At 39.5% G+C, this 20,458-nt stretch overlaps 1 protein-coding gene across 1 annotated transcript in view; it reads left to right on the top strand.

The window, feature by feature from the left end:
- The window catches only part of USH2A (usherin), a 499,855-nt gene that overhangs the window by 242,015 nt on the left and 237,382 nt on the right, over window positions 1-20,458 (top strand). Inside the window, exons 33-34 of the mRNA XM_053912470.1 lie at window positions 14,017-14,176; window positions 15,498-15,669. Of these exons, the coding sequence (XP_053768445.1) occupies window positions 14,017-14,176; window positions 15,498-15,669 (332 nt within the window). The remainder of the gene's footprint in view (window positions 1-14,016; window positions 14,177-15,497; window positions 15,670-20,458) is intronic.

Here is a 20,458-nt window from a genome sequence, read left to right as displayed (position 1 = left end):
AGGAGAACCATTGCAGGATTTTTAGTATTGAGGTGGTTTGAGCTAATCATTGTATTAATCAATGATTGAAGTATGGCTACTTTGAAATAGTCATAGGGGCTCCTAGACAGTTGTCGTCCCTATTCCTTGGGTGAAAGGACAGGTAGGTTAGAACTAAATGCAAGAAGCTAATTGGACTTAACAGTGCAGATGGCAAAAGGATGGGAGGGAAGAGCATCAGGCTTATTTGTTAACAGCTCTATTGTGTTACATTTCTGTGCATCAGTCAGTGTAAAATAAAATCTACTTATTTTAAATCCTTTTAAATGGTGTTTAAATATTTCCTGATGACACAGTCTGCTAAAGTATTTACCCTTGGTACAGATTTCCATTAACCTTGTTGCAGATACTAAGCCTAAAACTGTATTTTTTGGAGGGGCTTCACTTATGGAGTAGTCTGGTGACCTCGTTATAAACCCACATCTGGAAACACGTTGTCTTTCTATCCGATTCAGAAAATTCCGCAAACTATAGGAGAATGCCTCTATTAACAGAACTTACATTCTCAGATTATTAGGTTGTCCTTTCTCCAAAAGTAAAGGCAGAGAGGGATTAAAACCTCTAATGCTGTAAATGATACAGTGAAGTGCTCAGTATGCACTCACCAGGGATACTCAGTGAATTGTCATACTGAACATGTAAGAAGAAAAAAGAGGCAGAGATTAAATTCAAAGTACTCTTTCCGCATATCTAAGTTTTGTTGGTGTTTTTTATTGTTTTTAGTGAGTCTGCATAAATCCTTCAGTTGCCTAAATGGTAAAATTCCCTTGATATTTTTATAAATTATTTCTAAAATAGCACCTCTGTGTCATAGATTAAAAAATTAAAATTAAAAAGAAGTAATGTTCAGGAAAGCTCAGGTTATTTCTTTTAGTAAAGATTTGGCTCAATAATGAAATTGGAATGAAAATTTATTTTCTTCATTCACCCAAGTACTGGATAGCTATCTTAACTTGTAAATGCCTTTTATAATATATTTGTTTTTTTCCATGGAAAAAATTTTGAATGATTCAGAAGCAATGGTTATTAATCACTCTTGGTTTTACAAAGTAAATATATTCATTAGTCAGGAGTGTTTCAATTGCAAGTGTTAAAAATCCAACTAATATATCTTTCAGTTTTTAAAAAAATGGTATCCATTCTGTTTTTTAACTTGTGGGCTTTCTGCATAGACTGGAGAATATGGTCAGCAGCAGCTCTGAATTCATGCCCTTCTGTCTGGGAAACTTCCCAGTTCCAGATCAGAATATAGTGAGGAAGGACACCGATCAGTTCATCTTGGACCTTATGCACAGCTTTGGGGTAAAAGAGGCAGGATCTGGGTTCTGGAAGAAGAAAGAGTGGAAAGAAAAATATAGCTCCTGAGGCAGTTATTATGAGCTGGAGAACTAACCCAGTGTACCTTGTTTGTTAGATTTACAAATATTAGAACCTTATTCCTGGTAAAGCCTCAGCCTTGCATGTACGTCTTTATGAGCACAGTTTATAAACCTATTTCCTTGGAAATCATCCAGCGCTGCTGTCTGCCTGGGTCCTTCCTTTGAGAATGCCCATGAAATTTTATCTGTTTTCTAAAAATTGCATCTCTATTTTGTTGATTTATTTTCTTCCATTTTTTGAAACACTTGAATCTGTCAGGGTAGGGCTTCCACTCCAGAGTAAGAAACAAAGTTTTAGAATATTCCTCTACTATTTTTGTGTTGACAGAAGGGCATTCATTTCTTGATTTTTGTCATCTGCACCAGCACATAATTTCATAGCCTTCCTAATACTATTAGTGATGCATTACACCCACGGTATCAGCTTTGTAGCTGAAGTCTAAGTAACTCGCATGCCCTATCTCTACTCATTTGTGTTTATTCAACATACATGTTCAAAAATGTCACTTACTATACTTTTTAGGCACAGATTTCTGAAGATAGAGTGATAAACCTCATGGACCATTAGTCCTAAGCTATAAATTGACAGCTGGTTTAAATCTAGCAGCTGTATAACATTAATAAAAGCAACCAAAAAAGTAACAAATAGACCTTCTCAAACGTTTGTAGACTTCAACATTTTATTGTGCTCAAGATTGTTCCAAAGTTCCTGCTTTTGGGCCATATATAAACATATATAATATGATGTAAGTAATATAACATATTTTAATATCCATGAAAATGTCTCATGAATATCCGTAGAAGACTAGTTAAACATCTTATGGCTAATAATTAATATTGCACTGGAATAATATGTGGGCACTGGAATATTATGTGGTGATTTACCAGAGCAAGCAGATCTTCCCCTATAGGGTGGCAACCTCAAGTATATCATGAAGTAATCATGCAAAAAAGTATATTTGTACTCTGGTGACATTGCATATTTGGTTATATATTTAGACTATTTCTGGAGGCGCCCATAAACATGTAATAATGGCTAACCTCCTGGAAGGGAACAGGGTAATTGGACAACCAGGATAAAGAGAGACTTAATTTTCATGTAAGCTCCTTAGAATCTTTTAGATTTTTGTACTGTTTGTACATATTAATGTATTATACATTCAATGTCAAGAACAATAAAATTGTAAAAATAAAATTATTACAAAATGGTAAAGTGTAAACTAAGGAAACTTAGAAAGAAGTAAGTAAACGTCATCCAGTTTTCACCCCCCAGAGACGATCCCTAATGACATTTTGGCCTATGTGTGTCCTCTCTGCTGGTCTTCCGCTGAGGCTGTCAGTACACAGACATTCGAATCCAGTCTGGGTCGGTCTGTTTTATAGCCTTTGCCACTCTGTAATAGGGGTGGCGCTACCAACCCACTGAATTATGTTCTAAATCATGCTTTAAGTGGATGCATGCTATTTAAAATATTGCACAATACATGCAAGCAAATCACTACAGTATTTGGCTTATTTGTAATTTTTCTCTGTTATAAGGTACACTACAATTTCAACATCCTGTTATATAACATTCTCATGTGTACATTTTTAATTCTTTAAAATTCCCCAGGTATTTTTGTGCTATTTGCAGTGATATAGTCTTCCTGTTTTTTAAAAATATTTTTAGTATCTATTAAAGATGCTTACCATTTTCATGGAATGTGTATTACCTATTTATGTCATTTGTATTTTTTTTTTACTTTGTATATGGTGGTTTTTAAGTTAAGTCATTTTGCTTAAACTTTTAGTCAAATCTACAGCATTATCCTTCATCATTTCTTCCTTAGATAGAAAATCTTAGATTTTTCTCACCCCCAAGAACATAAATATTTTGATTTTCTTTATAACTTACTCTTCCAAAAATATTTACCCATGTACCAGCTTCTATGAGCCTTTAAGTCACACAGTGGCATAAAACAGTTAAACAATTTTATTTTCATTTGGTAGATTAAAAAAATAGAGATTCAGAAAATTAAATTGATTTGCCTGTATTCATGAGGTCAGTTAATGCTGTCTCTAAGACTAGAATTTTGGTGCTCTAATAATTTTCTGACTCCCAAACCACAAATCTCAACTAGATAAGTTTAAAGAATTATGGGAAATTCCATGACATTATTGTATTCAGTGGTGTCAAAATATTAATACATTTATATCTTTATCGCCTCATCAATGTATTGTTAAAGACAACATGTCCATTAAAGTGTCTCGTTCAAATGCCAGCTTTAATTTTTTAAGTTTACAGCAAGCCTGCTGATTTTACATGGGAACTAGCATTGTGCGCTCATCCACTGAGGAGATAAAGCAGGAAGCGATAGTTCTGCAGAGGGTGGCGTTGAGAAGAAAGAGGAGCCATTTCTCCAAAGTCAGTAGTGAACAGTGACACCTGTAAACCAGGATTTTATGTCTTCCTGCTGTATGACCTTCTGTCTTCCTCATTTCAATTAACCATGCACACGAAAGAATAATGTCTCCTTTTAATCCACTCACAGAAATGGTCGTTTGCAAGAGCTGCCATGAAAAAGAAAATATCAGCTCGGGCGGCTTAAGTAACAGGAATTTATTTTCTCACAGTCTTGGAGGCTAGAAGTTCAAGATCAAGGTGTCAGCAAGTTTGGTTTCTCCTGAGGCTTCTCTCCGTGGCGTGCAGATGGCCGCCTTCTGGCTCTTTCCTCACATGTCTTCCTTCTCTGACGCACATCCCTGGTGTCCTTCTTGTGTGTCCAACTCTCCTGTTCTTATAAGGACACATTGGAGTAGGACCCACACAAAAGGCCCCATTTTAACTTCATCACCTCTTTGAAAACCCTGTCTCCAAATACAGCCACATTCTGAGGTCCTGGGGTTCAACATACGGATTTCGTAGGGATGTACTTCAGCCTTGGCAGTAGGTATTCTTGGCAATGATTATATACAACTGTGTACCAAGGTAGTAAAACTTAAACATTTGTTTGTGCCTCTGGGGCAATAATGCCTGAAGAATATTAGAACAAAATATTTTTAAGAATGCTGATTTGTGGTTCTTTCATTCATTAACTTAGACACACCCCTACTGTTCATATACCTGTATTGTGTATTCTGAGGCTGGGGCAATAGATTGGCATCTGAGGACTAATCTGGTGCAATAGGACATGTGTGGCCTTCAGTTTTCCTCTGTGTGTTCCCACCTCTCCCGTTACTGAGCATCCTTTACTAGAATGCTTGGTCAACTTGGTTGTCTTTTGCACTAGACTGTGAGTAAGTACCTTAAGGCTAGGCACTGTATCTTTCATGTTCTTTTTAAAAATTGTTCTATACAATTGTCCCAGTTTTCTCTCATTGCTCTCCCCTGCTGTGCCCACCCTCCATCCCCACAGTCTGTCCTCACCCTGTTGTCCACGTCTATGGGTCACTGACACCTGTTCTTTGACTGAACCCTTTCCCTTCCTTCCTCCCTTAACTCCTTCCATCCTCCCCTCTGGTCACTGTCAGTCTGTTCCTTGTTTCCATGCCTCTGGTTTTATTTTGCTCATTGGTTTTTTTGTTCATTAGGTTCCTCCTCCTCTATCCTGAATACCTGGAAAGGCACATGCACATGGTAGGAAAACAATAAAGATTGTTTTCAGAGTGAAGGACTGAAGGAATCAATGTTTTCATTCACAAGAAAACTAAACATTATGTGGAGAACAGGCCAGAATACCAACTGGTATTCAGAAGGAAGTTCAGGACCAAGTAGTTTGTCTGGGGCTGACAGCCAGGTCCAAGTTGATTGGTGACAGAGAAGTGACATGTGCCCCAGTGCTTGACATCCATTGGGTGAATATTGCTTCCTACTTCTCTGTATTGTACCATGAACAAAGACTAGGGCAAGACTCATAAGCACTTAATTTGTGCAAAACCCGTGAGAGGTGCCATCCCATGTCTACAAATATGGCTCATTATATTCAAGTTTGCAAGAATTGATCAATTGTTTTTAGCATTTACAGAAGTGGTATAATTAAATTCTCTGTAATCACCACCAAAATACTGGTACATATTTAAACATAAAATAGTTACTTTACCATGAGTGAAACACTTCAGATGGGTGTTAGTGAATGACTTAGGATGTAGACAAGGCCTTCCTGCTTGTTGATTGAAAAATATCATTCCCTGTTCACTATACTTCCCAGTTACATTCAAACCTAGAATGGTAGAAAAAGAATTGAATCAAAAAAAAAATTCCAATAGAGTTTAGGGAAGTTCGTTTCCTATACCCCAACTTTTAAAGGCTATTTTGCAAAGACGATATACTTGTATTACCCTCTCTCCATTTTTTCCACCCTATGGTGGAAATATATATCAGTCCAGCAACTCCTAGGGAAATATTACCAAATTTGCAAATATTTGAATATCTATTTCATGTGGGAAGATTAGAAAGTCACTTTCTGCCACTTGTGTAGCTCTATTATGCAAAAATCAAGATGATACAGGCCATAAATTCTATTAGGTTAGAACTCTAGGTGTCAAAAAGACTATATAGATAATATTAAAAGATTTTCCTCTCACTGAATCACTACTATAAAGATAAACTTGGTTTTGAAAATATAAATCAAATCAATGTTTTCCATAAAGCTACATACCTGTAGTGTAAACTGAACTTCCACAAACTTTTGAGCAGACATTTCTCAAATTCAGCATCTATAGAAATCCTGAAAATGTGAGCATTTGGGGAGCTCACAGCAAAATATCAATGCTAATACATTATCTTCAATTTTGTGTCTGTAAGTAGTTTGGTGCTAACATCCTCCGTGTAAATTGTTGTTAATCAGTGAAATTTGAGCTCCTCCATAAATTAGTTCTTTTTATCAATAGTAGTTCAGTCCCCATCATAGGAGATATGCTATAATTTGTAATTTTGCACAAATATTCTTCTCAAATCATTTACTATTTTATATCACAAGAAATGTGAGTTAAAGTGGCTTGGAATCATGGTTATGTACTAAATACCTATACCAGGTAAAGCTCAGTACCTCTCATGTTTGGAAGGCATAACCCAGAGCAGTGTTCAATTCAAAAGAAACCATTTTGTCTACATCTTGTTATCTGCTACATCGCAGCGTATAAAATACGTAGCACATGCCCAGCAAGTATTTGCGCAGTGAATAAATAAATAAATGGCAAAAAGCTATTTCTGAATATGTATATTAAGTGAAGTAAATATGCTTTTTTAAATATGAATTCAACCATGTGTTTTGGATTTAACTGAAAGAAAATGCCTTGGACTTTAGGTAATTACATGATAAAGTATATTTTAAAAGTATATGAGTATTATTCACTGTGTTTATGAGCATTAATTAGTGAAGCTACATCTAAACAAAAGAATCAGCATCTGCTGTGTTTTGATAATGGTTTAAAATCGTTATCTCTTACCTGTGTAATGCACGGTCCTTTATAAAACGTTTTCATGACAGGCTTATTTTCTCTTCATAGCAATTATAAGTAGAGATGTTACAAATAACACACTATTCTTTTAACAAAGGAAGAAAGTGAAGCCTGAAACCTCAGTGATTCACTTATATTAACCAAAATCAAGACTAAACCAGAACCCGTCTTTGCTGATCCCTTCTCTCCCTTGCCTCCCCTGGTCCCCATCCTCCTCCCCTCCCCCAACCAAGTCAATGACCGCATATTAATCTATTTTGTTTTGGCTTTTGTTTCTTGTATTTTGTTTCTTTTGAACAGTTTTAAGAGGACTAAGGAAGAATGATACATATTTTAAAAAAGAAATCTGCTTCTCCTGTCTCTTCTCACCTGTAAATTGCTGATTTTCACTTTCCTCTCCTGAATCTGTGCATTAAAGACATTGTCCACCTAAAAAACACAGAGTCCCAAAACCCAAGCCTCTGTGCAGTGAGCTCCCATTGATTGTACCTCAAAGGTGATATAGATTGATGGATGACGGACAGATGGACAGATGGATGGAAAGATAGATACTCGTAGATAGGTGGGTGGGCATGAGTAGGTTTATCTCACGTCTTCCCAGATCTCATTAATCTGAAAATACAAATGTGTCTCTTTAGTTCTGATACTCATACTTCATGTGTTCCTTGCCCCCAACTAGTGCTGAATGCTCTCTGCCGCCGCAGTCCTCGGGCGTTTCTGGGGAGCCACATAGGTTTTCTCATGCGTGCTTGGAGTCAGCGCATTTCAATACTCCATCTGTTCCTTGCCAGGGCCCCAGATGACTCCTCTTTGACTTCGAAATACCACTTCCAAGAGTTTGTGTTAGGGAAATAATAGTGCCCATAATAATACAGTAAATCTGTATTATGTACTATCATAGGGATAAAATTATGCCGCTTAAGCACAAAAGAGGGATTCATTCAAGCTAGAGGAGTCTGAGAAGGCTTCCTTGTAGGAGGTGGTGTTAGATGTGTGTCTAGGGCAGCATGCAAAGTTTGCCAAAGGAGAAATGAGTCTGTCTTGCCACCCAAAAGAGAGATACTGGGTTTTGAAGACAGGTACTCATTACTTCTCTCTTATATACAGTGTCCAGTATAGGCTAGGTTGGAATAAGCATTAAATTAATATTTAAGGATGGACGATAGGCCTGCATGAAAAACCACTCTCAGGTCACACTCTATAAGCTGACAGTGGGCGGGTGTGATCTGGGAAGAGTCCGCTTTCATGAAGAAAGAGTCATCTGCCCGTGGGCAGTCGTGGCTGGTGTCCTCTGGCGCTGTGCTCTGAGCGAACTCGGGGGGGCATTGATTTGGGCCCGACAGAGCTGACCTCTGTGGCTGGACCCTGTTCCCTGTGCGTGGGCAATAACAGCACCTGTTGCACAGTTCTTCTGAGACCTCAATGAGAAAGAACAAAATGTACTTAATAGCACTAGCGAAATAGTAGGTAGTCAGTGTTAAAGCTATTATTTTTGTGGAATTAACAACTTTTTACCTTTACCGTAGTATTTTGTGGAATGCCCATTGATAAATTTATTCTTTCCCTGCCACAGGTAGACACTTATTCTCATTATCTCTCATTAACTTCTGTTGATTAACAATATGTCACATAAATTGAGTATTATGTTGCAATATAGTAACTGACTCCTAAGGTTATTAGAGAATATGATAGTAGCAAATATGCACCTAAATTTAGGGTGGGGGAAAACCTGTAGTTTTGCATGAAATATTTAGCTAAGTTGTATGACTAAAATTTGTTAAGAAACATTCTCTCTCTTTGGTTTGTGAGTTGTACACATTTATAAAAGTCAAAAGCCTATTACTGACTCCCTGATTCTATCATATTCCATAAGCAAAGTAGATGGCATGGGAGCGGGGGTGTGTGTAGGGAGAATGGGAAAGAGGAATGGTACTGCTCTAGGGGTGTATTATTATAAAAGTAACCAAGAAAATAAAACAATCTTGGGCTCAATATACTATAATTTACTGTAAATTGAGCATTGGGGGTGCTCAGGTACCCAGGCTGGAAGACAGCTGGCGGAGAGCACTGCTGCCTAAGGAGTTGTCATGGAAGCCTTCTGTCCTCCCCAGCCACCAAAGAAAAGAGAAGGAAGAAACATTCATCCTCGTTATCACGAGTGACAGTGACAGTCCCTATTTTGTTCCTCCATACCAGTGACTGTCAACTCCTAGCGGGCCGGGCTCCCCCACCCCATGCCACCACATGTCACCACCTCCTATTCTGATAGGGGAACTAGATCTTTGTTTGCATACAGTTAGACTTCTCACTGTGACCCAGTCTTCACTATTCCATCATCAGTGGACCAGAGGGTGAGGAGTCATAAGGGGGAGCCTGGGAGACTGTGTGTTCTCATTCTCGGGGAGCTGGTCCCCCCACATGGATGCGTGGCTGGGGCAAGGACACTTACAGGGGCATGTGTTTGCTTAGAAAGGCAACTAAATAGAGTATAAACTATGCAGACATTTGGGAGGATCGGGAGATGCTCCGTGAGTAACAGAAACTTTGAAAAGGGTTTTCATGAAAGGGGCGTGTGTGGCTCTTTCTGATGAGGTGTAAAACATTGTTAGTGAAAATAGAAAATGAGTTTGGGTGTACACCCAAACTATATAAATAAATATAAATAAATAAGTAAATAAATATATGTGTGTGTGTGTGTGTATACATACACACACACCAGGGCAAGTTAGTTGGAAAGAACAGAACTGGATGTTGGTGATGGGTAATTGCTCATCTGGCCAAAAGGGAATCAGGTTACAAGTTAAGGTTTCTATGAGGAACAGAAGAGCGATGGTGTTCAGGCTAAGGAAAGCCTCTGTTTTATTAATTATAAGGTCAGAATCTGACTTTTCTGGACCCAAAAGGCTGAGCAAGCCGCTGGGAGGCAAGGGCTGCCCAACGGCAGAGAGGAATGCAGCCTGGCATAGTGCGTTGCCCTGCAGACTTCCGTGGAAAACACATCACGTCGCAGGTCGGCCGTCCAAGTCCTGTTCTCACTGATGCATGACCTGGAAGTGATTCTCCAGTTGGAATGCCTAATGCCAGAGGAGACATGGTCAGTACTGACCTAAATTGTTCCAACGGTTTTAAACATCCAGGTGACAATTTGGGGGAAGGATGACGGGAGCAGAGAGAAGAAGCTCTAGTTTTTACTTGGAAGTTGTTAGAAAAACTACTGGATAACATGCATTAGATAATCAAGAAGCAAGACCTGCTTTGCAGTTTTCTAACGGGAGGCACCAGCAAGACAATAAAAATTCCTCAGTTTACACCAGGAGCTAAAAGAAAATCATTGCCTACTTATTGGTTCCTTTTATAAACTGAGATCAATGAAATTCTCTGAACAGCAGCATGAAATCAATTGTAAAATAGCATATAATTCATGGCCAGTATTGTAAATTATAGTTTGCCTGACAGTAATAGGTGAGGTTTCCATGCCCTGGGGGGCATTTCCGTGCGGCGCTCGGGGATCCGTTTCTGCTACCTATTGGACCGATCTGTTTTTCTCCTCGTTCAAAATTCTCTGTGTTTGATCTTATGCAAATGACGCAATCAGGCGAATGGACAACAAGACAGTGTTGCTGGGGGCTCTGACACACAGCGGCCTGGTGTGTTCTGGGTTCCCCCACCCACCATGGACTCCACTCGGGGGTGTGTACCCGCCTGCAGTGGCTGGGATCCACTGATGCATGACATTGCCCTTGAAGGGCCTGGTCACATCTGGATTTGGAGACGTATCACCAAATCAGCTGCAGTTAGGGCGGGGGAGTTAGTCCTCTGTTCCTTCTGGTTTTAAATTTGAAACTGCTGTTTGTTTGGGGCTTCGCCCCTGAACAACGCCTTAGTCCTGCTTTCCCTGGGACCTTCTTTCTCACTGTTTCAAGTTCTTAAAAAAATAATCTACCATTTTGATTGTGCTTTTTCACAAAGCTACCTCCCTGCCCCACCTGATTTGGCCCCCTCTCTTCTTGTCTAGATTCCTCACCACCTCCTCCCATTTTCCCAAGGATTTCCCCACCCGGCCACCTGTGTGGCCCCCTCTAACATGCATCGTGCCATGTTCTGTTCCCTTCTTTTCTCCATGCCTCATTATTCAAAGGACACAAGTGACACTTCATCTTGTTATGGAAATACACTAAGAATAATCCACTTCGGGGTGGACAGTGCAGGCATAAAAATGACTTGGAAGTCAAAAAAGCTATTTAATCAGACTGGCTTTCTTTGGACTATTGAGTTGATAGTTTTCAAGAATCCCAAGAAAATCCTCAATTCCCATTGTAGCAAAGGCACTGGATTTCCCAAACCAGATAGAGTGATTATTTTGTGATTTAATTTATCTTAAACAAACAAACAACCAATGGGAAGTCAGTTTTAATCGCGTACAGGTTTGAAAGTCTTGGCTGCGTGGTTTTCATAAACCTGAATCAAGTGTGAGGTGAGCATGAAGCATTTACAAATCTCAGTCAATAACAGATACACCGACACCTCTGTGTCCATGAATGTCTGTGTCTTTATTTCTGTAACTTGGCTGAATGTCTGCCATCACTCCCCACAGTCACCCTTGGGATCCCTCCGCCCCCTGAAGGTGTGAGAGCTTCCAGGGGCTTAGATGGCTTCTTGGCATTGGGCGTGTGGCCACCTATCCAGGACACCTCCTCCTCTGTGCACAGAGAGCCCTCCTGACGTCACCCCCTCAGATGCAGCAGGGATCCTGGTTGCTCCCAGATCACACTCTGGTAATTAAAATCACCGCGGTGTTTTCTGGCACCCTGCCTGCCTGCTGGCCGGCACACACCAAAGTCATCTTTTGCTGGGTTCTGTCCCCAACCTGGAACTTTACCTTGGAAACAGGCATCAGGGTCCCACTTCCCCAGACCATATGCATTTCTGTCCCCTTCTTTCTTTAGTCCGTCCATCTGGGAAATCCGAGGTTGGGGAGGGAAGATCTGTGCACTTTGTGTTTCTCCTAAACATTAAATCTAAACCCCGAGTCCTCTTCATTGTCTTAATGGCTCGGTCCAGAAGGTTCTCTTGCTCTTTCTACTTTCTGACCAGTCACATTCTGTTCCTTACATCATGCCTATTTTATAGGTAAATTCTGACTTCATAATTTGATTAAGGGAAATTTAGAGGAGAATTTAAATGAGGGAAAGGCATGGGGTCAGGGACAGGGAAGAGCAGGAAGAAACCATATCGATCTGGTCCCCCATGGCGCTGATACCAAATATGATAGGAGTTCAGAGGGAGCTTGACCTGAGGGCTTCCATTGGAGACCCTACTCCATTCCTCCAGAGAACTGGCCAAACCATGGAAGGAGACAAAAATAGCAAAAGACCAATACAATGAAGGAAGGAACAAGGAGACAAGACAGTAACTGCTGAGAAGTGCCGAGGGTCCAGTTCAAATGAGAAAACCTAAAAGCATAGTAGAGTCTTCAGCCTGTGCAGCAACGTCTCCCAGTCCCATCTGACAGATAGGAGGAGTACTAGGGAGATAAGATGATGATATTTATCTAGAGTTTGGGATTGAGGCAGCTGATCGAAAAGAGTGTCGCGGAGATGAAGAACTTCAGAGACCTAGGGAGTGGGGCTTTGAAACGCGTGATGGAGATCACAGAGGGGAACATCAAGTGGTGTGAACACTCTGGAAAGAACAGCCTGGACACAGGTGGTAGCAGGAGAGGTTGCATGAACGTGACAAATGGACGAGGTGGAAGGTCACGGGTCTGCGGTTGGAGAGGGGAGATTTTAAATGAAGAATCTTGGAAACGGTTCCAGAGATGGCCAAGTGGTGGGTGTAACTATGCTGGATGTTGAAAAACGCAGTCCCGACGAAGGACAGTACATTCGAGGGAATGAAAGGGAGGCCAGATTCAGGGATGAGTCATTACTGAGGATGCTGGAGTTGCCAAAAACAGGGAGTGTGATTGAAGAGGAAACTGAGCCAGTGCTGACGTCACTGAGGGAAGGCGAAGCGTGATGTAGTTGCTGTGGCAGGTGCCTGGGAGGCTGGGACTGCGTTTTCTTCAGTGATGAATTTGTACTGGGAACCTGTGGCTGTCTTGTCTCCATCTGTGATACACATGTATGTCTTAGAAAATTTGAAAGTATACATCATAAAAAATTTAAATCATCCCTGTGTTGTCACTCTGAGAGACCACCGTTAACATTTTGGTGTACCTCCCTCTCTTGTTTTTGTTATTTTTTTTATTTAATGAAGCATTGCTGTTTGAGAATTATGTTTAGGTATTCATACAAGTACAAAAAGCACAACCAATGTTAAAGTTCACAGAACTTTGGGTAGATTCATTCAGCAAAATAACTGAGTACCTTGGCAAAGGAACTCTTGAGCTCTGAATTAGTGAACTGCAGATTTTCCTAATGCTTATATTCAAAACTGACAATGTGCCAGGCACTGTGCTAGATACTGAGGATGCAGAACGAGTCTAGCACCATTCCTTCCCTTACAGAGTTCACTCTGATGGACCGAATACGTAGCCATATAAACAGATCATTGTGCCGCAGATGTGTGCCAGCACCGTAGGAGGGGGAAGGGAGGGGGAGAGCTCCAACTTGTGCCAGAGGTCACGACGGAATGTGTTAGGGACATCTTAAGAAAGAAACAGGCATTTGCCCTGAGCCTGGACAGCTTCAAGGTCAAGTAATAGCTGGCCAGGTGCAGAAGGAAGAAAGGAATTCAGCAAAAGGAATTACAAGCTCAAAGGCATTATTACAAGCTATGTATTTGAATTGCAAAAGCAACTCCTGTTGTCTTCAAATATGCTTTAAAAATAATTTGAATGTCTCATTTATTTTTTAACAGAGCCATGGAGCTAACTCTAAACTCAGAAACCGATTTACCTGGTCAGGGACATTCAAGAAAACAGTCAAATTGTTAAAATGAAAAGGTTAAATGATGAGTTTGACTGATAGTTGTCTATTTAAAAATACCCATAGTGTATGTAGGGGATGAAGCAGACTATTGGTATTGATTTTGATGGCTATTGATTCTTATTTTCAGCTTCCCTTGAACAGTTCTAAGTAGGAACGTGGAGGAGGAGTGAACGCTCTGGAATAAAATGCATAATTGTAAATAAATTCTTGTTTCCTGTGTGCCCTAGATTTGGCAGTATTTACGCCCCACCAGTTTCTACTGAGTGCGTGCACACACGCGGGATGTACAAACAGCTCCCTGGCCACACTGCACACGGCGCAGCTGCCACCAGAGGACGTGGATCCCCCGACGCTGACCATCCTGGATCCTAGAACTATACACGTACAGTAAGTAGGAACACTGTTTCTGTCACACAGGGGTTCACGCAAGAATCCCAGCGAGTTCAATCAAGGGAAAGGTTTGTGACACAGAATTAATTTTATTGTGATTAAATGCATGGGAGTGATTAGTTCAGTGGTTCTGGGAGCCTTTGATTATCACTCGCCAGCTTAATTTCCATTCTGTCTCTGTGCAATCAGGCCGAGCTGCATTTGTACACAGCTTCGGTGCAAACTCCCACACGGGGGAAACTGACCACTTTCATGTCTGCCTCGGCTTTTTAGGGGCGAGGCGTTATTTGTAATAATGTGGAATTACAGGCTGCACATATGCATTTTCTTTTTGAGGATAAACTGGGACCTTCTTGTTCCTTTTCCTTTGTCACAAAGGTTCACATATAGGCATGTTCAGATTATTTTTGACTTAGTGATTTTTATCTGTCTTCTAATACAAGAGGTACTGGCTGTATTGCACTACCGATAAAAACACTCTCATCACCAGTTAATACTTGTTTTTATTTATCTCTCTTGGCCCCAGTTTTCTCATCTATGAAAGAAGAGTTTGGGCTAAATACTTATTCAAGCAGAAAAAACATTATTCATATCCCATTGTTCCGAATCTGAACTCACCCATCGGCTTTCCTTTTTCCCCTAAGCCAACCAATCCCACATTTTTTACCCCAGAAGATATCCCAGTTAGAATTCTAAGTATTTCTCCATTTACCAATTTCTGTCTATTCCATGACTTGCCTATTCTTTCCCACAGACACACTGTAACACTCGGGGGAATACCCTCCACCTTTCCTACCGGGCCCAACCTGTCTATTAACTACACAGTCACGTGTCTAGGTCCTGTGTCTCCTCATTCAAGAAGTCTTACTTCCCTCCTGCCACCCTCCCTCCCCACGACTTCTCTGCATTCTGTAGTTGCGTGCTAGCTGTTAGGACACTTCCTTCTCCCAAGACAATTACGTTATTCTCTCCCCTTCCCGTTTCTCAGAAGCGCTCAGATGTTTGACTGATCCCAATTATTGCTCTATGGCTTCAGTTCAAAGTCAAGTGCTCACTCACACATTCTTGTATGATTAGCTAATAAAACTTGTAAGTAACTAGAGAACAGGCACTACGTCTTGTTTTCCTTAAACCATTCAGAATAGACATTTCATAACTACTCAAGTTTCTTTTTTTAAAGTGAAGCCCTTTTGGGCTTTCAGTGTGTAGTTTTACTGCGGCACAAATTCAAGTTCATATGTGTCCTATAAAAACTGAGCACACTTCAGGCTTGACTTGAATGAAAGATGATGATAATGCTATATTTTTCCACTCCTAGGTGGAAACAACCAAGGAAAGTAAATGGAATTCTGGAACGCTACATGTTATATATTTCCAATCATCTGCATGATTTTACAGTTTGGGATGTCGTCTACAACAGTACGGAGCTGTTTGAGGGTCACAGACTGCAACACCTCTTGCCTGGTACTAAATATCTTATCAAGCTGGGGGTAAGTTCTCTTTGCCTTTATCGCTTTCCCTGTCCCTTGCTGCTTCTCTTCGTCCCATCTTCTCTCCCTCCCTCAAAAAAAAAAACAAAAAAAACCCCCCAAAACTCATGTATTGCTGCTATTCACACTGAAAACTCACTTCACATCCTGAATGTGAATGATGTTGATCTAATACCTACATTTATTTTATATTATGCAAAAATGATAGCATACCAATCTGAGTCAGTAGGCTTTCCCAAATCTAATTTAGAATTATCAGAAATTATTTCTTTTTTATTATTTGTAGCAAGTCATGATTGTTGAGGGCTTTCTCTAAAATGCTTGGATTAATAAGGTTATTTCCCCAAGGAGCTTGTATTCATTTGAAAACAATGCACAGTGTGAAAATTTAGGTCTTATTTTTTTAAATGAAGGTTCAAATGACCCCCAGATATTCTCGTTTGTTACTATATTCTGGTTTACATTACTCTTCTATCTCAAGCAAACAATCACTAATAAAACCTTAGAATCAACACACTTTAGAGGTTTCTTTGGACAGACCATAGCAATTTTTTTCATGCAAAATAGCACTTTTATACAAAGGTCTTTTTAAAGACCTTGATATTACTGTGGAATTTATACGCAGTAGTCCCTTTTGTTTTTTGATGAAATGTAATCTTTTTTAAGTTTAATAGCACATCTGAAAATAACTGAATATAAACATGAGATTGTCCCTATTTGTTTTAAACACACTCTTCATTTTATAGCAATACCTATATAAGGATATTTGCTTTGATAAATGCCATAGAAAATATTCTGCTCTTGATTATGAATAAATTTACATTTATGTAGACACTGTGTACGCATTCATTTTACTTAACATGCTCTTGAACGCTCTAAATATTATACCATGAGAAAATAAACTACATTCAACTATGGCTAAGTGTCTGACCTGACACCATAAAACAAGGGCACCCAGACACCGTGAAAGATCCTGTTCAGGGCCAAGTCCATGTGCCTAGGTGTTCAGCACTCAGAAGCATGTATGAACAGCAGCTCAGATTACTCACCGTATCACCCAAGATGTAAAAAATATATTAATTCGATTTTCAAAGGCTAATATACAAATCCGCACCATTTTCAAAAGAGCACTAATATTAAAATCTGGAAAGTTCTCTGTTCCTCAGAAGCAACCACAATTAAACAGAAATTGTCCTGCTCTTGGTTTTTATCAGGAAGTGGCAAAGGTCAAGGAACAAGTTACTCTCGAGGCCAGTTTTAGGATATGCTGTGCAGTCAATGGAAAAAAAAACCCCTGGCCCTGACTGGTGTGGTTTAGTTGGTTGAGCGTCATCCCATAAAGCAAAAAGTAGCCGGTTCCATGCCCAGTCACTGCACATACCTGGGTTGTGGGCCCAGCCCCCATTGGGGCTTGAGTGAGAGGCGACCAATCGATGTTTTTCTTTCACATCGATATTCCTCCTTCTCCCTTTCATCCTCCCTTCCCCTCTCTGTAAAATTAAATAATAAAATCTAAAAGAACCCCTTAATTATTTAGGTTTTATAAATCTGTAATACCTTGAAAAATAACCACCACTAGATGGTGATTCCACTCACCTGAGTTTCAATTTAGATTTTGCCACTATGTGGACTAAGGCAAATTTACTTAACTGCACTGAGTTTTATGTTTTCCAAGCCCTAAAATTCTATGATGCTAAAAAGGTGACCCTGAACAATATTCTATGGAGTCGAGTGAGATCCATCCACCACTGAGTAGTGTGGATGCAAGATGTCAGAAAGATGTGGAAGTCTTGCCCTAACTCTTGTTAATAAATTTGCTCACTTTTTTATTATTTTTTATATGACTGTATTTATTAGGGCAGAAAATACACTAATATATGTTTGAGAAATATTTAACCAAAACTTTTTTTTTAATCAACTTTGTTAACCAGTTAATTAAATGAACCAGAATATTTTAGGTTCATCTTAATTAATTGAGGGATTATTGTATACTGCACAGTTTAAACGTAATAACTGGCTTTCAAGGTCATTAGATTAGTAGATGGAGGTAGGTTCTCAGCCAAGGGGAGTTGCCTTTATAGGGTCTTAGCCTGTTGATGAAGTGTCGGAAAGCATGCAGATATCAGAGCCTCTGCACAGACGTTGGAACAGCGGAGAATACGGGAGAAATGGAACCACTGTGATTTCCTCCAGACTGAGAGAAAGCATGTTAGTTCATGCGTCTTTGTTTAGTTGCCCACGTTGACTGCATAATAAACTCTCACAGGGCAGGGCCATGTCTTTCAAACTTTTGTCTGCAGAATCGAACTCAGGGCCTGGTGGGAACAGGACGCTCAGCAAACAATTCTTGAATGATTGAACCCCAAGTATATTTACTTCATTAATAATCTGAGACTTCTGATATAAATTAATTAATTTGCTTAAGATGTAAGAGTTGGGGGCTGTATAATTCCAAACTCTTTCCATAGAAGAAGCAGCCTAACATGTTCTTACACTCAACAGATGGTGGTGTGAAGCGTTAGTCCCTAATAACAATAATATCAGCAATTAAGTAAAGGAGATAGTAAGTCAAGTATCAGGCTAAGTATGGTCTGATAATTTTCATATTGCTTCTAGGCATTTGCCTCTTAATGAATGTTGTGTTAAATATATTTCCTGAAAGGATTCTTGGAAATGATAAGCTTCACTTTTCAAAAGGTCGTTTATAGAAAATTTGGCCTTGTTCTCTTTCATCATACTTTAAAACATGCTGCATTCTTAACATCCTCAGACCTGACTTATCTGAAAACAAATGTTTGGAAAGAGAATGCTAGTTTTCAATATTCCTAATAGTAATGTTTTTAAAAATAATTAATATATGTTATTAGTTACGTATTTCATTAGACCAAAATTGAGTCCCCTATTTGTTCAGAAGTTCCTCATCAATTCAGGGTAGTATTATGACCTTGCTTTTTTTTTTTTTTTATGGTTGTAATTGATGAAAGCTGTGGAGATGGGTTGAGACATTATTTTGATAGCTCAGAGTCTGAAAGACTTTGCTGTTTCATAAAGCCACCTCTATTCATCCCCACTCTTTTCTTTAGATTTTCCAAGCCAGAATTTTAATAAGCATTCAGTTGCACTGAGTGCAGTGGCCCCTGGCGCTGGCAGGTCAAACAAGATACTGATTGGCTCAATTTCATTTAGATGATATCAGTTAGATTAGATCAATGGGGAAGCAACCTTAAGGACCTATATTCCTCACTGATGGACCACTCTCTTAACACCTCCAAATGCTTGCCCAAAAAATGCAGAAAAAATATTTTGCAGGTAATTCTGTTATTTCGGAAGCCCTTTTATAAATTCTGTTTCATTTATAAGACACATTCTCTCATGAACTGTTTAGATTCTTAAGAAGCTCTTTGTCACATTACTAGTTTATGGATCTCTCGTGACAACCCAAACAAGCAGGCCTTCCAAACCAGAGGATGTCTTCATTCATCCCAGAGGGCATCGTGAAATTATCAAAAAAAAGTAAATTTTAATCCACATTCTGGGTTTTTTTAATATTTAATTTTATGTCACAAAGTTCAGTATTTCTTGAGGAAGAGTTAGCAGAGAAACATCCTAAGTTATTAATGAAAAAAACAATAGTGACAGACTATCAGAATTAAATCCCATTGCATTAAGGGTTTACCAGTAAGATGCTGCAACATTTTTTTCCCTCCCAAGGGGGAAAAAGAAATCTAGGAAATGGAAAGGACGGGTTTATCTCCCTCTGAGGACTGGAAAGAAGGCCCCTTTGACCGCTTTCTGATGATAACACAGCTGTCCCTCGTGGCCTCTCTTCCTGCCACATTTTCTGGTGGACTTTTAGCACGTTGGAGATGTTTTGATTTTTCTATTTTAATGTTCAGATAGTTGTTCTTGGGCTCACGGTGACATGTCCTAAGGCTTTGAGTCCGGGTTTCACCACAAGCCCAATTGATTCTTCTTTATTTGCAAAGGCTCTGTCCTCAAGAGGCGGTTGGCGTCTGTCTTGCATGCGTATGCACACAGCACAGCTGAGAATTAGAGAGAACCCGCAGAGGTTAATTAGGTCCTCGATCTTAATGCAGTTTCATGCCTAGGCCACAGTCTAGCCCATCGGAACCTTGCTTTAGCTGATGAAAAGTTATCCCCAGAACATGGGCTAATACTGTATTTTGCAACAGCCCATGAGATCGAGCTCCAGGTCGATTGACCGTGTGTTGTTATTTATACCTGTAATGAATTACTTGCCATAATTTTGCAATATTAAACTTCAGTATAAAAGATCATTAAAAATCAGTCAGCTTTCTCCTAGCTTTAGGGAAGAGAATATTGGCTGTTTTAAGTATCAAAAGGCCATTCCTCATTATCAAAATGAAAAGCAGGGACAGGCCCAAAGACATAAAGAGGTATTTTAATCATTTGTATTAGTGATATCTACCTTCCGTGGAAATGGACTGAGTGACTGTCTGCTTTTTGCATTGTCCTATGAATTTGCTTGTTTTTCTTATTGATTTGGTAAAAACAAATGTAGTAGGGTTTTTTTTTGAAAGATTTTAAAATTCCATTGTGCAAATTACAGTTGTAACCTAGAGAGATGCTCAACAAAGCTTAGGTATAGTTTTCAAATGTCTGTGTTATTTACATAAAGACATAATTGCTAATATTTGCCAGAAAATTTAGTCTAGAAATATCCTATATGCCTGTCTCAGTTTCCCGGAGATATGCTTATCCAGCAATTTAGGGAGTACGGATATTTCCCTAACACATTTAAACGTGT

Source organism: Desmodus rotundus, chromosome 10 (genome assembly GCF_022682495.2).
Source record: "Desmodus rotundus isolate HL8 chromosome 10, HLdesRot8A.1, whole genome shotgun sequence".
NCBI classification, from domain to species: Eukaryota; Metazoa; Chordata; class Mammalia; order Chiroptera; family Phyllostomidae; genus Desmodus; species Desmodus rotundus.
Note: the sequence above shows the minus strand (reverse complement) of the source record. Positions and strands in the feature narration are given on the sequence as shown.